A 21,936-nucleotide genomic window follows, 5' to 3' on the forward strand; every position below is an offset into this window, starting at 1 on the left:
AAACACAAATTAAAATTAATTAATTAATTATAAAAATGATATTATTTCACCAAATAATTAACTCCTTTTTTAAAAAGTTCACATGTCATATAATGTTATTCCTCTGTGCATGTGGTTAATCTCACATCTGTGCATTCAACTGATAGGCGTGCTTGAATGAATCCAGGAATGTTGGAGCCAGAGTGATAGTAGCAGGTAGGATGCTGGCCTTGCACCCAGCCGACTCCAATTTGATCTCAGACATCTCATATGGTCCCTTGAGCACCAGCAGGAGTAACTTCTGAGTGCAGAACCAGGAGCAATCCCTGAATATTGCTAGATCTTCCCCCCCCCACCCTACGCCCAACCCCCCCCCCAAAAAAAAGAAAAAGAAAAAAGAATCCATGAATGTTCAGGAGTTGGTGGGTAGGACAAAGATTGAGTATAAGTGAATCTGTACATTTCAAATAAATAGTATTGAAAGGAAAACTCGACTCTGTGTTGTTTATATTATGTTGGACACTTATCCAAGCCCGTACTGTACTGTACTGTACTGTATGTATCCCGTTGCTCATCTATTTGTTCGAGCGGGCACCAGTAACGTCTCTCATTGAGAGACTTATTGTTACTGTTTTTGGCATATCCAATATGCACGGGTAGCTTGCCAGGCTCTGCCGCTCGGGCTCCATACTCTCGGTAGCTTGCCGGGCTCTCTGAGAGGGGCAGAGGAATCGAACTCGGGTCAGCCGCGTGAAAGGCAAACGCCCAAGTGCTGTGCTATCACTCCAACCCATCCAAAGCCCGTAAAACCTATAATACCAAAAGTGAACCTTAATTAAGTTAATGACTTCAGATAATTATGAAGTGTCAATGGTTTATCAGTTCTAACAAATGCAACGCTCTGACTGCTAGTGGCCTTGAAATTAGGCAGAATTTGCTGTGTGAATGTCGGATGTATGTGACAGAACTCTACGTAATTCTAATTTTTCTGTGAATTTTAAACTGCCCTAAAAAAATTTGAGTCTTAGGACCATAGCAATAGTACAGCAGGTAGGACATTTACTTTAAGTGTCACCGGTCTGGTGTCAATCACCTGGAAGCCCATATGGTCCCTGCTAGGACTCAGGCCTGAGTGCAACTTCAAAATCAGCTAGGAGTAAGCCTGAGCACTGCAAGTGTGACCCAGTCCTACCCACCAAAAATAATCACTGTCACTGTATCACTGTCATCCCATTGCTCATCAATTTGCTAAAGCAGGCAGCAGTAACGTCTCCATTGTGAGACTTGTTGTTACTGTTTTTGGCATATCGAATACACCATGGGGAACTTGTCAGGCTCTGCCGTGCGGATAAGATGCTCTTGATAGCTTGCCGGGCTCTCTGAGAGGGGCAGAGGAATCGAACCCAGGTCAGCCACCTGCAAGGCAAACAGCCTACCTGCTGTGCTATCGTTCCAGTCCACCAAAATTAATAAAAAAGAATAAATTTAGTTTTAAAGATTAAGCAGAAAAGACAATGATAGTTTAGTAGAGAAAAACATAAACGAGGATTCATGTGCTCAGTATCTTTCATCTGCTTCAGCCCTTCAGTAGTAGGTGACCTTTGGTGTATGCATTTTTTTCTGTGTCTATTTCACTTCTGTAAATATGTAGCAGTTGAACTAGCTCATTTCTAAGCAGATCATTGAATTCCTTTGATTCTTTTGTTTAGTCTAATGTCAATATGTATATCACATCAATATATTGTATGTCTAAGAGTTATTGGCAATCATCAAGTTTGTATATTGCCTTAAAAATATTTCCTGTTTCTTGTGAAAACACATATTATATTCATTGAGGGACATGGAATATTCTGGATAATATTATATAAGGATCTGTCTGGATTATTAAAGTATGATTAAACATCTAGCACTATCTCTTAGATTTAGCATGGCAAAGTGCAGAATATCAGTGCACTTTTATTATGCAACAGTTCAAATACAGCATATATGTGTGATCATGTATGTGTTTTAAAAAATATAACTCCAGAAATATGCACAAGAAAGAGCTTGACATCAGGTTATTTTCTACCATTTTTCCCTGTTGGTTATGGACCATGTAGATATATTAGCTGTCCAAATAATTAGTACCTTTAGTAAAGCTAGAATATTCTATAATTAGCATAAGTATCAGTTAGTTGTATATTGGTTTTCTATCACTATGAGAACAAATCACCACCAATTTAGAGATATAAAAAATAAATACTTATTATGTCATACTTCCTTTGGTACTTAATGGACTGGAGTAATATAGCACAGCCTGTAGGGCGTTTGCCTTGCACGCAGCCCACCCGGGTTTGATTCCTCTGTCCCTCTCAGAGAGCCTGGTAAGCTACCGAGAGTATCCCGCCCGCATGGCAGAGCCTAGCAAGCTCCCCATGGCGTATTTGACATGCAAAAAAAAACAGTAACAACAAGTCTCACAATGGTGATGTTACTGGTGCCCACTTGAGCAAATCAGCAAACAAACAAGATGACTGTGCTACAGTGCTATGTCACCCTTCCTTTGGGACAGAAGTTGAACACATGATTCCTGGGGTAAACCCAGTTCTCATTACAGTGCTAGAAGAAGAACATTTCTTTGTCATTTTCAGCTTCTAGAAGCAGTCATCATTCCTTGTTTTTGATCCACTACCTCTGTCTTCAAAGCCAGCAATTGTTTATCCAGCTTTCATTTTTCATCACCCCGACTTACATTTCAGTATCACCTTTTGGATTTCAAGAACGTATTTGATAAATCAGTCTCACCATTCCAGCCATGATCACATCTGCAATGTATCCCCTGCCATGCAAAGGACAACATCCATAGGTTCTGGATATTGGAAAGGGGTCATCTCTCAGAGACTTCCTACTGTAACTTCTAAGCTAAACACTGAGGGGCTTTATTTCCTAACCCACAATGGTTCCGGCCAGGAACAGGGCTTGCATCTGTGTTAATTCACAACAGAAACATTGACCCTTAGGTTCATGCCCACATCACAGTTCTGCTGCTGAGTTATCAACCACATTTTCACATTGTGAATCTCACTTGTCATGGCTTCCCATTCTGAATACTTACATCCTCAATGTTACAGGCCTGAATCTTAAGCACTTTAATATTGAAAAAAGTTTTTCTTTGCTTTACTGAATGCAAGATGTCAACCCAATACAATCTTTTTTTTTTTACTTTTTTAAATTTTATTGAATCACCGTGAGATAGTTACAAGCTTTCAGGGAGATGCCAATCAAAACAGCAATGAGATATCATCTCACACCACAGAGACTGGCACACATTCAAAAGAACAAAAGCAACCAATGATGGCGTGGATGTGGGGAAAAAGGGACGCTCCTTCACTGTTGGTGAAAATGCCGACAGGTCCAGCCTTTCTAGAACTCAATACAATCTCGATAAAGAACAGGAACGCTCAGTGCGCAGGGCTCATTCATTGGTGGAACCACTGCCTTTGCACGAAGAGCATGTTTTTAGGGGTGATCCTCAGGACTGCCCCACATGCTATGGGCAACTCTAGTGGAGATTCTGCTGTTTGGGAGTTCCCAGTCCCAAAGAAACCAAGACCGTGAGAGTATGAATGTCACCTCAATTCATGTGAGCACCTCAACCAAGCATGTGTGCCCCTTGGTCACCAAACAGCAAAATGGAATGAGTAACGAATCAGTAAAGAAACAGGACGTGTGTTCCCTAAGCCACTCGTGTAAGGTGACAAGCTGGGTCAGGGAGATGTATTTTAAAGGTTCTTTTTTTAGCTTTTAGAATTCAGAACTGCTCGAGGAGATTTGTATTATGGAATCCTAGCCCTATTTAAAGATTTTCATTAAAATTAAAGCTGCTAGGAGAAGAGGAATAGATCTACCCTTTTCTTAAGTGGAACATAATATTTTGTTCATTGCCTAAAAGAAGTAATTTTAGAATCTTGATTGTTCTGTGACTTACTCTTTCACTAATGCAAACATTTAATTTTCAGGAGCCTGGAAACAGTGAACCGAAAATTTCTAATGTTTCAGAAATTATAGTATATTATTTGCCTTCTCTCCCCAATCCCATGAGTATATTTATAGAATGTGGAGGTAGCAAGCTATATAGTAAGAGCTTAGTTTCTGGATTAGAAACTTCATCTCCACCCATAACACTGTGTAACCTTTGAAAACACACTTAACCTTAGGAAAATTTAGTTACTGCATTTTAAAAATAGGAAACTGTATTTTCATCACAGGATGATTCTGAGTAATAGGCTCTTAGAAAAAATAGCTATTTTAATAACAGGGTCCCCGGTTTTCTAATGTGCTTACTCCTGTCTACTTTTCAAGGATAATTTTTAAAAAACTAGAACTGCAAAAAACATCAATTGTCTGATTTTTTGTTTTGTTTTATTTTTTTATTTTTTCAGTTTATTATAACATAATGTATAGGTTCTGACACTTTATGGAATAATTTTTGAATTTGTGCTTCCTTAGTGCCACATTTATCACTAGCAACCAAATATTTGTCATGCTTATTAAAGAGGCGATGCATTTTAAAAATAAATGTCATGCTTTTGTGAACACCTGAAATTAATCATGCATATAAAGTATTCCTCAATCCAACACACAATTTTAACACTAGATCCAATGACATTTTAGAGCCTAAAAGGTCTTATTTAGTTCAGATTTGCTAATTTTGGGCATTTACTTCCTTTAAGCTCATATAATGAAGTTTGATGTCATAATTGCAGTTTTAAATTTAAAAATAATTAGTGTGGGTGGGCCATGCCCATGGGTTCTCAGGGGCTGCTCTGAACTCAGAGCTCAGTAATCCTTGGAGAGGATACTAGAAGGATTGAGCATCCAACCAGGGTTGTCTTCAGCCAAGTGCTTTAACCCCTGTGTTAGCTCTCCAGACTCTGTATTTCCTTTTAAAACAACTCTGAGATAGACACATACTCAAATAATTGGCAGGTGAAACTTACATGATATATAGGTTATGCTTTAAAGTATTCTGGGATAGGGACAGAGACATGGGAGGAGAGAGATGAATCGATAAAGGTCCTAAATTCACTGTTTTCAGGCTGCTGTATAACAGGCTTTGAAAAATACATTTCTGAAATAATCCTCACTCATTTTATTTTTTTTACCCAATTCAACCTATGGTTTTGTATTCTCTCTGTTATTCACATGATCTGTTGGTATCTGTTCATATTGTCCTTTTTATTTTTTATTTTTTTATTTATTCTTTATTTTAGTGCTGCTCTCATGGTTTATTAGTCTGCTCATAGTTTCTTAATCTCAGTTTTTCCGGATACAGTTCTTCCACCACTTTGCTTACCTTGGTTAGGTACTCTTGCTGTGTATTTTTTTTTTATTTGCTCTATCAAGAGACTTCTAACACTTCATTGTAGATGAATAATCCTAAATATAGACTGAAATCCTAAATATAGACTGAAATCTCTCATGCTATCACCTTATTATGGTATCATTAAGCTTGGCCATCAAAGGGAGTCAAGAAACATGCTGAATGAAATACACACACACACACACACACACACACACACACACACACCAATATAAAAGTTACTTTTGTTTTAAATGGAATTTGAGTTTTATTTTGTTTTGTTTTTTTTTCGCGTGGCAAGTAATATCCTCTAGGGGAAAAAAGCCCATCAGTGACCTTTGTACCTCCATCAATGGCTTTATAGCCTCAATAAGTCAAGCTGTAGTTGTTTTCTGCTCCTCCTGTTTTACTAAATTCACAGAAAATAAGTATGAGTAATAAGATGAAGAGGGAAAAGAATACCAGAATGAGAAGATAGCTCTCACTTTGGCAACTTTACAATTCTTTTCTTTGATGATTACTTTGAATTGTTGTTTACATCTTTACTTGAAAGCTGACTTTATAAATGCCAAATGGTTATATAGATAGACTGAAATTTGAGAACAAAAAAGCAAGCTGTTATAATGCTATGCCATGCTCCATTTTCCATCAACACAGACAAAACATTGACCGCTGGAATTTTTTATCCGTAGCTGAGACAATATTCAGTAGGAAATTAAACAAATTTGAAGGAGACTTAGTAACTTTTTTGAATGTTTGATATATCTGAAAAAAATGCAATATGTCATTCTGAATGGAGTTTAGTTTAGAATTTTTCTACACAGAATCCGTAGTATAGTGTGGCCGAATCATATAGATGATATAGCATGCAACTTACCTTCATCCTAGAGATTGTAAAAGATAAAGACAATATTATAAAAACCCTAGGACCAAAAAAATAGTGAGATGCCTATTGTTATTTTTAATCTGGGGAAATACCATATTACTAGAAGACATGATCAAGAGAAGCAGTTGATAACTTAAAGCAAGCAAACAAAAATAAGTTAGTGAAGCCGTCTGGCAGTGCAGGCATTTAACTTGTTTACTACACTTCATTAGACAAAATAAAGAAAATTCAAATTAAAAATGTAACTGGAAGGGCTGGAGAGATAGCACAGCGGGTAGGGCGTTTGCCTTGCACGTGGCCGACCTGGATTCAAATCCCAGCATCCCATATGGTCCCCTGAGCACGGCCAGGAGTAATTCATGAGTGCAGAGCCAGGAGTGACCCCTGTGCATCGCCAGGTGTGACCCAAAAAAGCAAAAAAAAAAAAATGTAACTGGAAAAGCCAGTGGGAGAACTTTGTGGTCATAAAATAAGTTATTATTTTAGGGAAAAAAATGTTGTGTTCATTTTTGTCATTATGTGTCCAGATTCTGTGTTTCATCTCTTGTCACAGGCTGTTGGTGGTAATACTGTGCCTAGAAATATGTGGATCAGAAGAATTGTATTACATAATACTAACACATTTCATTCATTCATTCTCAATTGTTAAAATTAGACGTGGACCATTGTTTATACTTATGTTTTTGTGCATTTTTATACAATTCACTATTACCTTTTGTCTTTAACCCCAAATGATCTTGAATCAAATTAGTTCTTTCCAGGCCACCCTATTTCAAACTGCAACCTATTTCCTACAGTTCAAATTCCCTTTAGCCTGTCCTCATTTACTTCTCTTGCCTAGAGCATTTCCATGTATAAAAACATTGTTGGTTTGTTTGTGTTTTTTTGCTCTTAATATTGCTAAATGCCTTGGCCTACTTCAGAGTGTATATATCTGGACCAGAGCAATAGTACAAGTGGTAGACATTTTCTTTGCATGTGGCCGACCCAGGTTCAATCCCCAGCGTCCCATATGGACCCCTGAGTACCACCAGGAGTAATTCCTGTGTGCAGAGCCAGGAATAACCCCTGAGTATCACCGGGTGTGACTCAAAAAGAAAAAAAAAAGACTTTGGATTATCAATTTGTTTTGTTGATATATATGCCACATTCCTAGAAAGCACAGTCATATATCAAGTATATGATTTAATGAAAAATAAGTTTCAGTAATAACAGCAGCTAAAATGCAATGCATTAAACACTATAAATATTACTATATATGTATAAAATTGCTTAAATCTTTGAAACATCCTTATGAGGTCAGTATTATTACACTCCCCACTCTACTTGTGAAGAATTGAGGCTCATAGGAGTTACCCAACTTTGTGATTACTGGCTAATAACGTGATTAATGATTAAAAAGTAGCAGGTTCCAAACACACAGAGTTCTCTCGACCAAGCAGGATGTTATTTGTTATGCTAAGCTGCCTTTAGTATATAGCTATGACCTTTTGGGGTGAAAGTGCCAATTTTATTGATAAGTAATTTGGAAAATTTTATGTGTCAATACGCACGAGCTGCAGCTCTTCTGACTGATTGGCTCTAGCATGGGTATAATTTGAGTCCCTGTACTACCTCTAGCTGGTAGGGCGTTTGCCTTGCACGTGCTAACCCGAGTTTGATTCCTCTATCCCTCTCGGAGAGCCCAGCAAGCTACCAAGAGTATCCTGCCCACATGGCAGAGCCTGGCCAGCTACCCCTGGTGTATTCGATATGCCAAAAACAGTAACAAGTCTCGCAATGGAGACGTTACTGGTGCCCGCTCGAGCAATTTGATGAACAATGGGACGACATTGCTACAGTGCGACAATGTGTCAATACAAATAAAAATTCCTATCCCACACTCTAGGAAATAAAGGCTTACTAAGGCAGATGTAACGGATCAGGAATCTCGGGGCCGTGGTCTGTTTCCTGCAGGCTCACTGTGAAGAAAGCATCTCTCAAAGATGTGTATTAAATGCCTTTCTCCCTCCTAATTCTGTGATTCTAAAAGTATACATCTGTGTCCTGATGTGCAAGTATTAACAGTACAGAGAAAATAAATTTTTCATACTTACTGTTGTAGGAGTCCTTTCTAAATTTGAACTTTGCTAGAAATTGCAAAGGATTCCTCAGTGACATAAGAATGAGATGAAAGTTGAAAAAAAAAACACATTGATGATAGAAAAACAATGGCTTTTCCAAAGTCCATTATGTCTTTGGGTTTTAACAGAGCTTTAGATTTTATTTATATCTTGATACTTCTCCATCCTTGGTATATCATACAGTAGATAGTCTATGTTTGCATTTCAGGAGATGAGCTACCTTTTTTGACCAGAATATTATTTCTTTTGCTCTGTCAGTGAGGGTCAGCTACTGAACTATACAACTTTTCAACTTAAATCCTCTGTTTTATCTTTTCATTTTCATTTAAGGAATTTAAGGAGATTGTTCTCTTCCCAGACTTCACAGTTTTAATTGCTACAAAATATAAACAACCCTGACTTCACTACAATGCACTTAGGGGAATAATCCCAAAGGTGTTTTTTTTTTTTTAATATAAAAGCCACCATACTGTGTCTGCAAAACAGAATAAAACCCTTAATGATTAGGATAACAGTTTCTGAAAAGTTTACATATAGTTAGTGTGGCTAGCTCTTCACTTCCACAGATAGTCGAGAAAAATATAAACATGCTCACACCAAAATGTATACTTGAAATTTTATTGCCGCCTCATTCATAATCGTCAAAAGTGGAAATGATACCATCAGCTGATAAATGGATAAATCAGACATAGTGTGTCTTGTCAATGGAACCTTATTTACACAAAGAAACAAGGTATTGATTTATATTATGACATGGATAAAACAAGAAAAATGATATTTATCTCAAAAGGCGACATACAGGAAAAATATTTATCACAAAAAACACTCATCTGTATAATTTCTTTTTGTATGAAATGTCTATAACAGTCAAATCTGTATAGAGAATGTAGATGAGTAGTGAACGGGGCTAGGGTGGATTAGTAACAAATGAGAAGTGACTCCCAGTGACTGGAATTTTATTTTATAAAGATGAACATAATCTCAAATTGATTAAGGTGGTAGTTGCATAACTGGATAAAGGATCTTAATTTTAAAGCAGTGTATATATATATATACATGCATATACATACAAATGTCATATATATATACATGTATTCCACATATATATGTATCTGAGATTTCCACACATGCATCATTATACCTGGATATATATGAATAAAGATGAGCCATAAGCTACCCACCTTGTTTTCTATTGCCACTTATCTTTTAGATTATTTAGGAAGCAACTGTGAAGCTACTTTCCCATTATAATTTTAATGTCTTTTATCAAATATCTTATTAATCATTCTTTGTACTTTGTGTAAATGCTTTGTAGAACTTCAGGTAAAATTACAGATAAATAACAAGACAGCAAACTCTGTCTTCAAAATTTCATGTCCTATAAAGTCAACCTTCAAACTCAAAATTCTGCAGCACAAAGAATGAAATACAAGAGTACAGATTATGTAGAATGGGAAGTATATTCCATATGAGAAACAAAGGACACAAAAAGTAGCTAAAGTGTTTTTATCAATATATATTGTTCTAAAAAGCTAGCAAGGTGAAAGTCAATAACTAATTCTATCAATAACCACACAAAACAGTGAATATCATCAAGAAAATTATAGGGGTCAGGTATGTGACTCTGTGGTGCGGCACATATCTCACATGTGTTCAATCCCTGGGACTGAAAAAAATAAATATTTAATTAAAATGGGAAAAATAGAATATTCTAGGGCTTTGAGAGTTAGTCGTGCAATTAAGACACTCGCCTTTCATGTGACCAAACCTATTCCATCCCTAACAGGCATATGTCCCCTGTTCATTGACAGGAGTGACTCCTATCCACCGAGCCAGAGTACGGCTGGGCGGGGCCCCAAAATTAAAAACATAAGTAGGACTTCAGATAAACAGTGAAATATTCTTACAAACCAAATTATGGGAAACCCAAAAATTAGCTCACATGCATTGATTAAAATTAATTCAGTAAATATTCATTAAATAACATTGAAAATTTTAAAATATCCATTCCCCAAAGCTAATGAATGCAATTTAAATCAAAATATCTATATAATTTTCTACTTTAAAAAAAAAAGTGGAGGGGCCAGAGCAATAATACAGCAGGTAAGGCATTTACCTTGCACATGGCCAACCCAGGTTCCATCCCCAGCATCCCATCTGGTTCCCCAAGCACTGCCAGGAGTAATTCCTGAGTTCCAGGAAAAATCCCTGAGCTTTGCTGGGTGTAGCCCAAAAAGAAAAGAAAAATAATGGAAAATTGCCACCAGTGACAATAGTACAAAGTTAAAAATGCTTGCCTTGCATGTATGCTACTAACCCTGGCTTTGACATTGACACTATAGAAGACACTGACACTATAGAAGACACCAGCGCTGTCAGGATCACTCCTGAGAACAGAGCCAGTAATAGTCCTGAGTACTGCGTGGTGTGACCCAAATTTCTCCCTCCTTCCATATATATACAGATAGATAGATAGATAGATAGATAGATAGATAGATAGATAGATAGATAATAGATAGATTGATAGATAGATAGATCTAACTTTAGTTAGAAATAGAAGCAAAAATAGGAATAGCATATCACCTATTTATGTATTAAACCTATAAGAACTCATCAATTCATGTATAAATCAGAAGAACAGAGGGAATGTGATTAATAGAGCACACATGTTCTCGCTAAGAGTATTTTGATGAAGTTTTGAAAAAAGCATGTTTGTATTTTTTTAGCTGAGCATTTTGATTTTATTTTCTTCATGGTGGGGGGGGTCTCCCTTGTGCTGCTCAGTGGCGCCAGGTCTCCTCCCAGTGCTACTTGGGATAGTGAACCAGTAGTGCTGACCTGATGGCTCAGTAGTGCTGAGGGCCACCGAGGCTAATCATAATGGTCAAACTTGATGAAAGGATCAAACTTGGGACCTCATCATGTAGAGTATGTACTCCAAATGAGTGAAATCCATCTTTGACCTTTTAACCTCTCTAAGTTTTTTAACCTCTTAAAATGACAACAAATGCCGTTTTGTAAAAATGACATTTGTTGTTGAACATCACTGCCCATGAAATCTAAAAGTTAAATTTGTGAAGCTATATGCAATTTCAATCAGAATGTCTTGTTATCGTTATTAATTTGCATTAATTCTCAATGAGGTGAATGTAGCTTTAAGAGTTTATGGGTTTCCAGGGCTGGAGCCATAGCACAGCAGGTAGGGCGTTTGCCTTGCATGCAGCCAACCCGGGTTCAATTCCCAGCACCCCATATGGTCCCCGAGCACCGCCAGGCGTAATTCCTGAGTGCATGTCCCAGGAATAACCCCTGTGCATTGCTGGGTGTGACCCAAAAAGAAAAAAAAAAAGAGTTTATGGGTTATATTTTAAACAACCAGTCCCAATGCTCTGATGTGATTTCCCTGATTAAGCCTGAAAAGTTTTGGGCTGGAGCGATAGCACAGTGGGTAGAGCGTTTGCCTTGCACGGGGCCAACCCAGGATCGATTCCCAGCATCCCATATGGTACCCCAAGCACCGCCAGGAGTAATTCCTGAGTGCAGAGTCAGGAGTAAGCCCTGAACATTTCCGGGTGTGACCCAAAAAGCAAAAAACAAAAACAAACAAAAAAAAAAAGACTGAAAAGTTCTCCCTGACAATCTTTGTATTACCTATGTTTTGGTTTTATGGGAATAAACATGAAATACAGATTTGAAAGTAGAGCACAATCTTTTCAAGCATTTGGTGAGCAGTCAATAAATTCAGATTTCATAATTTCTAGATTCCATTCCTATATCTGAATCTCAGTCACAAAACTGAGAAGCTGTAACTGAATTATTGACCCTCCTGGAAGACAGGGTCGCAGGCGATTCCTTCCACCGATGTTTTCTTTGCTACACGGCCTGCTCCAGTTTCCTTAGCAAAACAATGAGAGTTACAGAAATCCAAGTCAGGACTTTAGTTATTAATAATCTCTGGCTCCCATTCCACATGCTCTTTGGTATCTTCAACCCTGTAAGCATAGACATACTGTGATATTATAAAACCCATGATGCCTTTTCTTTTTGGAGTTTCATGATATGTCACAAAGAGAAGTAAATATTTTATTTCACCAGAGCGTTTCCTTTGACCTGAATATTAGAAGTCATAGTCTGAAGCAGTTACTTCTGAATTACTAAAAGAGTCAAGTTTATCACTAAACTCTATGCACTAAATCTAGATTTTAGTGTCTTATCAACTTCTTTGAAAAAAATCATTTATTATCTAGATGGAAACACTTGAGATTAGAATCAAAATTACTATCAATTTATTACTTAATATCTACATACAAGGGTGCAAGTTACTTAACCCCTTTTGCTTGTTCCTTTCACTTAAAAATATATAAATGTTAATATAGTAGCCACCTTTAAGTCCTTATGGGACGGTGGTTGTCTAACGGGAGATGAAAGATGTATGCATTGTGGTTATCATATGTGGCAAAGCCATATATTTTTACTGGATATGAAATCAATATTATTTTATAGGCTGAGGTTATTTTGAACAAACATAAAAGGAATGATTCTGTATTTTCTTATACCTGATTGATAATGTTGCAAACCAATTCGCATAGAAACATAAAAGTAAAAATGTTTTTGCAACCAAATGAACAGCCTTGGTAAACATCAGGTGTTTTTTATCATTAAGATAAGCTAAAGTTTCTAATAAGCTTTATTAAACATAGACTGCTAATAGCGTACAATCACTGTTCTATTCCTTTTATAATAGCGCCTTTAGTATTCCACTGAAACATAGCCAGTGAATGCACAATATTCTTACTTACCATTATGAGGGGCTCTGTATATTACAGCCTCTCCACTGTCTGCTGTTAGCTGGAAAAATGCTGGGAGCAACAGCAGCTTTTATCAACAGGGAGCCATATTAATTATTTGAAATGTGCCTCCAAAGAGAAATCAGCAGACTCTATTACAAGTCGAATATTACTTGAAACGGGAAGGTTACTCTAACTGTTATCATAATCTATGTGTCATTAACTTTCCTTGTTTAGGAAAAGAGATTAACAACCCTGTAAATTGCTATAGTAAATGTTTAAAATATAACTGCATATTCCCATTACAGAAAGAAAGTGGTAAGCCCTCCACTGCTACCCAAACCTTCTTTACATAAAGTCGCTTTAAAAATTAAACTGACTCTGTAATGAGCTTTCTTTCTCAAGATCTTAATTGCTTACTGGATTAGCTAGTATGCAAACCATCACTACTTTGAGCACACAAAAAAAATGTTGTATTAAAGCTAGCATTATTTTTTTTCAAACTGCATCATGGCCTTTTCCACTTTAAGATATGACATAGGAAAGAAACTGACTAGCAAATATATTGTATGTATATGACACATATATGAGACAATGTAGAATGTTTTGTGAAGAAGAGAATAAATTCATAAATTCATGCACCCACTTTTATATGGAGATCAGTTTCTGTTTTTTTCCAACAAATACAGGTAGTTGGGAGCAGTGTTCTATTCAAATAATGGAAGTGAATCATAGTGAAAAATATGTTAATTAGAGTTTTAAATATATCTCAGTGTGTTCTATTCAGAGTATCATCTGAAACTGGGCAAGTACGCAGGCTTTTATTAGGGCTGATCTGCAATAAGATCATTGCAGAAGTGGAAAATGAGTGTTTCAAAACATTGGGTAGATTGATAAATTGTTTACTATATGCCTCATTTAATCATATCAAAAGAGAACTTACATTTTCCAGGTATTCACTGCTCAATTAGTTTGTAATATATCAAAAACACCGTTAAATAAGCATTGATTTATTTGGTTATAGTTGGATGGCATGCTATCTTCATGTTTGAGTAGGTCGGCCTACACTATGCAGTGATCATTAGTATAGAGTGGGAAGACATACAGCTACATCTTAAGACCAAAGAATAAAAGTGTTGAACTCTGATGCCTTTGTAACCTCTCCTTTTTGTGTGTCCACAGGGCAGGTGCATCACGGGCAGGTATCATACATCTCTCCACCGATTCACCTTGACTCCGAATTGGAAAGACCCCCAGTTAGAGGTGAGAAAAAGGATGCTATGCATGCTTTGATAACTATTAATTTAATTAAAGGTGATTGTAAGTATATATCTTGCATACCTATTTTAATAATTAGGGGGTTGTATGTGGTCACAGAGAAAACAAGTGGGAGGACCTAAAAAATAACTTACTCACAAAATAAAACACAAAATATGTGTCCCGAGAAGTATTTATGAACCACAATAAGAATGTGGGGTTTACAAGGATTCAATGAATGGAAGACTACGTTGACACTATTTAGGTGCAGAGAATATAAGTTTATATTTCCATTTTATTGTTCATTTTTCTACTGATATAATTTCCATAGTAACTTTTTAAAATTAAGTCCTAATATCTTTTATTCATTTATTTTCTGAGAAGTTGGAAGATTGAACCCAGGGCCTCACATGTACTTAGCATGTACTCTATATTGCACTACATCTCTGGCCCCCTTTACAACACCTTTGCATGTTGACTTGGCGTGTACCATTTTTGTCTCACACTTGAATCTGCCTTAATTTCCACAAATTGCAGCTCTGGAATCAATGTGCTGACCTAAATGATATTAATAAATTTTCCTAGAAAATGAATATTTTATTTTTCTTTCAATATAAGCTTAGGATTAATGCAATTATTTACTTTTTCTAAGTGTAAAATGAAGTTTCTCAGAAGATGGTACATTTGCTTAACTCAGTCTGTGCAAGCCTTAGCCCATGTGCTTAGTTAATTCCTCAAGTAAGAGCATATGCTCAGGGGTACTTGAGGATCTCATGGTCTAGGATGCCCAGGAAGAGTAAAATGACAAATAAATGAATGAATACAAATCAAATATATTAATTCAGATTCTATCATTTTAAATGTTTGGCTGGAATGATATTACAGCCAGTTGGATGTTTGCCTTACACACAGCTGACCTCTGGTAGATTTTGAGCACTATTTGGTTCCCTCAGCACCACCAGGAGTGCTCCTTGATCACGGCCTGGTGTCCTCCCATCAAAAAGAAAGCACACAAAAATCAAATTTATGGTAAATGTTTAAGTATTTTTAAAATATAGTCATAAAAAGAAGCTACAAATATAAGTAAAAAGGTAACATTTAGTATCTGATAATTTAAAACAGAATTTCATTCCCTAACTGTAACTATTTTTTTAGTGATTTCCAAAGGTTTTCATAACACCTGAAGCTGACGTTATACAGACATGCCATTTAATTGTATCAATACTCAAAATACCACAATTCTCACTTTTTGTTTGTTTATTTTAGGTAAAATAGTTTATTTTCTCATACCTTAGCAAGTCCAAGTAACATGAGACCTGGACGTTTTGGGATCTGGCTTTTATCTCATGTTTTATTCACATGCTCTTTCCTGTCTTTTAACTTTTCTTTCTATCCATTAAGATTCTGCTAGTGTGTTGAGACTTTGACACCAGGTTTTTCTGTCAAATGCTCTAATTGGAACTACTACCAGCCTCTGTTCCCCTATTCTCCCCCATCAGTTTTTCTATTGAAGACATTATATTTTTGTTTAGCCCATATTTCTCTTTCTTCTCTAAGGTTTTTGATGGCAGAGAGTATCATAATTATTGTTTATCTTCCAGCCTCTTGTCTATGTCTGGCACATTGCAAGAACTCTTACAGTGATTTCTATTTAAGGGACTAAAAGCAAAGGTGGCAACCTGAATTCTGAAAAATGAATCCTCACTTTTTTAAGAAGAAAAGGGAATAGGGCAATAAGGGAATAATACAGAGAGGACGCAGAGTAAGCAAAATGAACCAACAAGTATGTATATGTGAAAATGTGTGTGATACTTTTAAGGAAATGTGCCAAATGCACAGTAAACAAGGAGAATTCTTGAAGAAGACAAAGGCAAGTTGTAGTGAGGTAAATCAAGAAAGAGTCCACATCCCTTGCCAAGGAGTTTGTATTTTATTTTAGGCCAAAGCATTGTAAAACAGTTGTTATTTGGGGTCCATACCGGGCTGTACTAGGGACAATGCCATCCCTGAGAGAAGACACTGAACTTTGCTCATAAATCATCTTCTCTACTACTTGATCTGCATCCTTGGTTTAAGAATCATAAAGAAAAATATTTGCAGGGGGCGCTGGAGAGGTGACTCAGAGGGCTGGAGTGTGTGATTTACATGTGGGAGCGTTAGTCTCCATCCTCTAGAGCTCAGGGCCTCCGTGTACTAAGTCATAAGCAGCCAAGGAGCCCCATTAGAATATGCATCTGTGGCAAAGAATAACAAAATTATTTGATTTAATTTGGGGAGGAGCCTGGCCATGCTCAGCGGTGCTCAGGACTAAAACCTGGCTTGCACTCAGGGCTCACTCCTGGTGGTGATCAGGGAAATAATGTGGTGCCAGGGATCGAACTCAGGTCATCTGCATGCAAGCCAGTGCCCTCGCTGCGGCATTTCTCTGGCACTTTAATTTATTTTAAAATTGTCCAAAGTTAATGGACTGAGAACTCCTAACACCGCCAGTTTTTGATATGAGGGAAATAACTGATATCATTGTAGATCTCATTAGATTGGCAAACAGAGGAGTTTTAATAAGCTGAATATAAGATGATGGGGAATTAGTTAGAATTGTGTAGTTAGCACATTTATTGAAGAAGAATTTTGGACAGACCCATTTTACTGACAGATAGAGGGGGAAATGGGCAGAAATTCCCATAATTTCTCTTCATGAAGATTAGATGAATTTTAAATCAATAACATTATTTTAGATACATTAATTCCTAATAGACTTTTTTTTCTACCAAAATTCAAGGTCTGTTGGTGTAAATTGTTTCAGTTCTTCAAACATGATTTCAGTAAGATTTGGGTAAACAAACTGTAATATTATGTATAGGTTAATATAATGATGCTCTAAAGGTCAGTGACTTAAGAAATGTTTATCGTTTTCAGAGTTGGTTGAGTTGATGAGTACTGATTTGGCTGAGAACATATAGTAGTCTGCAAGCTGGTATGTTTTGCAGGGGAAGAGATTTCCTCATATGTTTTCTCTTCACCTAGATGACAGCTGGTATGATGGCCATACCTGCATTGTCATCACCTAGTAAGGAAAGACAGACTTTGTACTGTGACAAGTGTAGCCACGTCCTCAAGTTCAGATGTTTTCCAAGACTGCGAGTATACTATCTTTGCTAATGTCTTACTGGAGAAAGTGAATTATTTTGTCAACCTGAGAGGGTAGAAACAGACTCCATCCTTTGATGCAGGAATCACAATCCTAAGTGCCCGGATCCCAAATGAGAGGGATGTGAACCTTTCTAGAGTCATTGCAAGACTAAGAAATGACAATGATAAATAAATTTAGAAGGAAAAACTTGACTGATAAAATGAAAGTATTTGAACTTGGACATTCTAGATATTACTTCTCTCTAGTTTTCTGAACTTCTACGCAGTTATTAACTTCACTGTTGCCTTTGTTAGGATAAGCAATGGTATGAATAACAGTCTGGAACCTGGGAGACCCAAGATAAAATGTAGCTATTTCTGTATACCTTTGCACTTAATTCTGTGGCTAGTGGAAGAAAATTGAGTTTTCAGTGACCTGAATGACACCTAACTAATCTGAGTCATCTATAAGACAATGATAATAATGCCAATCTACAAAATGTGGTAGGATCAGTAACTGGAATGATGTTCTCAAGGTCCTAACAAATATTTGATACAAATTATTAGACCCTTAAGAGTTAATAGTAGGCATCTTTAGAAGCTTTGCTTTAAAACTATATCATCTTAGTAAAAGTAGTGATGCTATAGACTAACCAGGTAAAGTATAGGAAACTACATTCCAGTATTTATCTCTGCTTGATACATCTTCAAACTGTGTTCTCTGCCATAGAACAGTTGTCTTGATCACTTCTAATTTGTGTATAATTCCATTATAAACATTGACTCAAAGGTTTTAGTAAATCACTATGGTTATTTTTCCAATTGAAGTCATGGTCATTATTTTAGTGCCAGGGGCTAACAATTTTCAAAAGAAGTGCATTTATTTACATAAATACAAAGACATATAAGTTGTCCAAATAGTATTACCAAAACTTCTGCACCATTTTTCTTGATTATTATTTCATTTAAACATTGAATGTTATACGTTTACAAACAACATTAACTAAACAGAACCAAAAACATCTACTGCAACCCTCATCTTCATTTACTCTATTTAGTCATTCTTTATACTGTCATTAATAATGTGTAAGCAATCAAATTTGAATAATTAAATTACTCAAGGCACATATTATCTATTACCTATGTATGTTTATATATTTATATTAAACCAAAGGATAAGGAGTCTCTTATATATGAATGATTTTATTTGAATATATTAATGGTTTTATTTGAATCTATGTAATATGTCAAACTGATTTCTCTAAAAATATTTAAATTCTATATCTAGTGATTAGATATTTTGTAGATTGTATAGTAATGATGCTTGAGTGCCTTAAAACAAATTAGCAAATAATTTAGATTTTCTTATATACACACTTATTTTTTACATAAATTTTATAGTGATTATGATTTGAGTATCTGTGACATTCAGCTAATCATTGGGAACTTTTAAATAATGCTTTAAAGCTGATTTATAAAGTATGCTTATATTATAGAAAGTAATTATATACATATATGTGTACAGCCAATAAACCTAGTTTACCCCTTTTTTTTTTTTTTTTTTTTTTGCTTTTTGGGTTACACCTGGTGATGCACTGGTGATGCACAGGGGTTACTCCTGGCTCTGCACTCAGGAATTACCCCTGGCAGTGCTCAGGGGACCATATGGGATGCTGGGAATTGAACCCGGGTCAGCCGCATGCAAGGCAAACGCCCTACCCGCTGTGCTGTTGCTCCAGCTCCTATGTTTACCCTTTTTGTCTTTTCTCCTTTCAAGTAATAATTTTGGTTTTTAATCCACACATCACCATCACTCTTTCATATCCTTTTAATTTTCTACATTATATTTTTCTGTTTTGCTTATTAGTTTATAGGGAAAATTATCTTATAATAATATGTTGTTCTTTAGTGTTTTATACATTTTTATGACCAGTTTGTTCTTAGTAACCATTAGAAAAATGAGGTATAAATTTAAAAACTAACCTTGAATTATGTGGTATAATAAATATTTCAGTGCAGTTGTACTATATAAATTTGTTGTCACATATCCCCTGATAAGTTAATCTGAGAAATTTTGTTCTTTAAATGTAATGTGTTCACAATAGCCTTTGGTCTCATAATTTATGCTTGTGATGGCTCTCTATGCATTCTTCAATTTAAAGATTTTATTGCTGAATAGGGGTGTAAATTCCAATAGTTTACAAGTGCATTAATGTCACAATACATTACAAGGTAATTAACCAGAGCTGCCACTATAAATAGAAAAATAGTCACAGCCCTCACTATAAACTACTTAATAAAAATAAGTTCCTGAATCAGCATTCACCATAAAAGTAATTTTTCTCACCATATGTCTCATTTATCAGGACATTTTGAAAATAGCTTCATCTAGAAGCACTATTATTTTTAAACTTTTGTTATTAAAACAAATTTGTTTCAATTTTACAGTAACTTAGTGGGATTGATTGCATATTTCCATATGTAAATCAGTCCTACATGTTTTTAAGATGTATTTCCCAATTTTATGTATCGTAATAGAAAATACAAGAAACTTGTTTGTGATTTTGGGCATTTTTATTTGTAAATAGGCCACATTAGAGATTTTAGCAGGGCTCATTGTGAGTTGCATTTCAGAAAAAGATGTCTCCTTACCAATAATCCTTTGCTTCAAACCTGTAGGCTGTCTCCTAACTATTCACATGCAAAATATTATACCTACAGTCACGTCTGTATTACAGGAAGAAAGAGTCAGTGAAAGCAATTAGGTGAGAATTTAAATGCAAAGGTCTGTCCTCACCTATAGCAGAGATACAGGAGTATTTTACTTGAAACAAAAATATTACAGTTGATACAAGCCCTCCAACTAGAATTTGATTTTCTTTCTTGGTTTGGTTTCAAAGAATTCCCCCTATAAATAAAATGAATAATTTTGTAATTCAATATTTGTATTACCAAAGATATTTCAAATATTCTTCTCTAGATAGAATTTAACAGTAATTGGATGCTCTTCTGTTTCCAGTACAGAAAACTACTACAAATGAAACTGATGGCAGGAAACATTATTTGCTTTGTATAATCTTAATTCAGAAAAATTTTGTTTTTAACCAGAAGTCTAATATTAAATCATGATCTGTGAATTTTTAATTGTTGAGTAGTAAAACCTATACTCTAGGACAAGCAGAGTTTATAAAAATCTACTACAGTATTTGGGGACTTTTAAAAAACTGCATATATTTTTTCTGTTGTTAGTAATTATAAAATGTGGTTCAGTTGACATCTAATCAATCAGTGGACTAGAGTAATGTCAAGCAATTTTCAGACTGAATTACAGTCAGCAAATTCACACACTGAGAAGTTTTGTTGTTAAAAATAAGCAGATGTTTCTTTCTGCTGTATCTATATTCAAAATAGGTGATAGCCAAAAATTTAGCATAAAAAACAACATTAATACATAATACAATCTAATGAAGTATTAAAACACTTTGTATTGATTAAAAAAAATAGGAATAAGACATCTGGCATTGTCATTGAGCAGTCCTGGCTCTATGCTCTAATGTTCACTGATAGGGCTTTTTCTAATTCATCTCTTTTGCTGGCATTACATGATAGAAAATAATTCCGTAGTTTAAATTACATTTAATTCATATGAATAAAAATGAAACTTACATGTTACGGCATTAAGCACTCTTTTTATACACTGGTAAAAATCAGACATTTTTGTTATTAGAAGTATTATGTGAATACCTACAAGTCAGTATAGATTGAGAATTTTAGTGATAAACATCATTCTCATTTATCAAATATATGTATATAATATAATCATTTCTAATACATGAAAAATATTTTAATACCTACTGTCATTTTTTCTATTATGATTATATCACTTTTTCATTCAAACTTACTGACCATTATATAATAACAAGCTTGGTATGATAGTACTAATAATTAAAGATGAGTTGTTTTAATTGAATTTTAAACTTGATTAAATAAGTTTTTTCAATGCTTTAAAATAAACATTGAGGGGCTGGAGCAATAGTACAATGGGTAGGGTGTTTGCCTTTCACGTGGCTGACCCGGGTTCGATTCCCAGCATCTCATATGGTCCTCTGAGCACCGCCAGGGGTGATTTTTGAGTGCAGAGCAAGGAGTAACCCCTCTGCATTGCCAGGTGTGACCCATAAAGCAAATAAATAAATAAATAAATAAACATTGAGATTTTGTCAATTTTTATATACAATGTAAATATTTTCTTTAAAAATTCACATTTATTGGGGCTGGAGCCATAGCACAATGGGTAGGGCCCTTGCACACGGCCGACTGGGGTTCGATTCCCAGCATCCCATAAGGACCCCTGAGCACCACCGGGAATAATTCCTGAGTGCAGAGCCAGGAGTAACCCCTGAGCATCACCGGATGTGACCCAAAAAGAAAAAA

The 21,936-nt window shown here is 35.7% G+C and overlaps 1 protein-coding gene across 27 annotated transcripts in view; it reads left to right on the forward strand.

Annotated features, from left to right (window-relative positions):
• Positions 1–21,936, forward strand: part of ADGRL3 (adhesion G protein-coupled receptor L3) — a 988,077-nt gene that overhangs the window by 561,315 nt on the left and 404,826 nt on the right. For all 27 annotated transcript variants that reach the window (XM_055139571.1, XM_055139575.1, XM_055139572.1 and 24 more), the window contains one exon: positions 14,299–14,379. In XM_055139571.1, coding sequence (XP_054995546.1) covers positions 14,299–14,379 — 81 coding nt within the window. The remainder of the gene's footprint in view (positions 1–14,298; positions 14,380–21,936) is intronic.

The sequence above is a fragment of the Sorex araneus genome, chromosome 5 (assembly GCF_027595985.1).
Source record: "Sorex araneus isolate mSorAra2 chromosome 5, mSorAra2.pri, whole genome shotgun sequence".
NCBI lineage: Eukaryota > Metazoa > Chordata > Mammalia > Eulipotyphla > Soricidae > Sorex > Sorex araneus.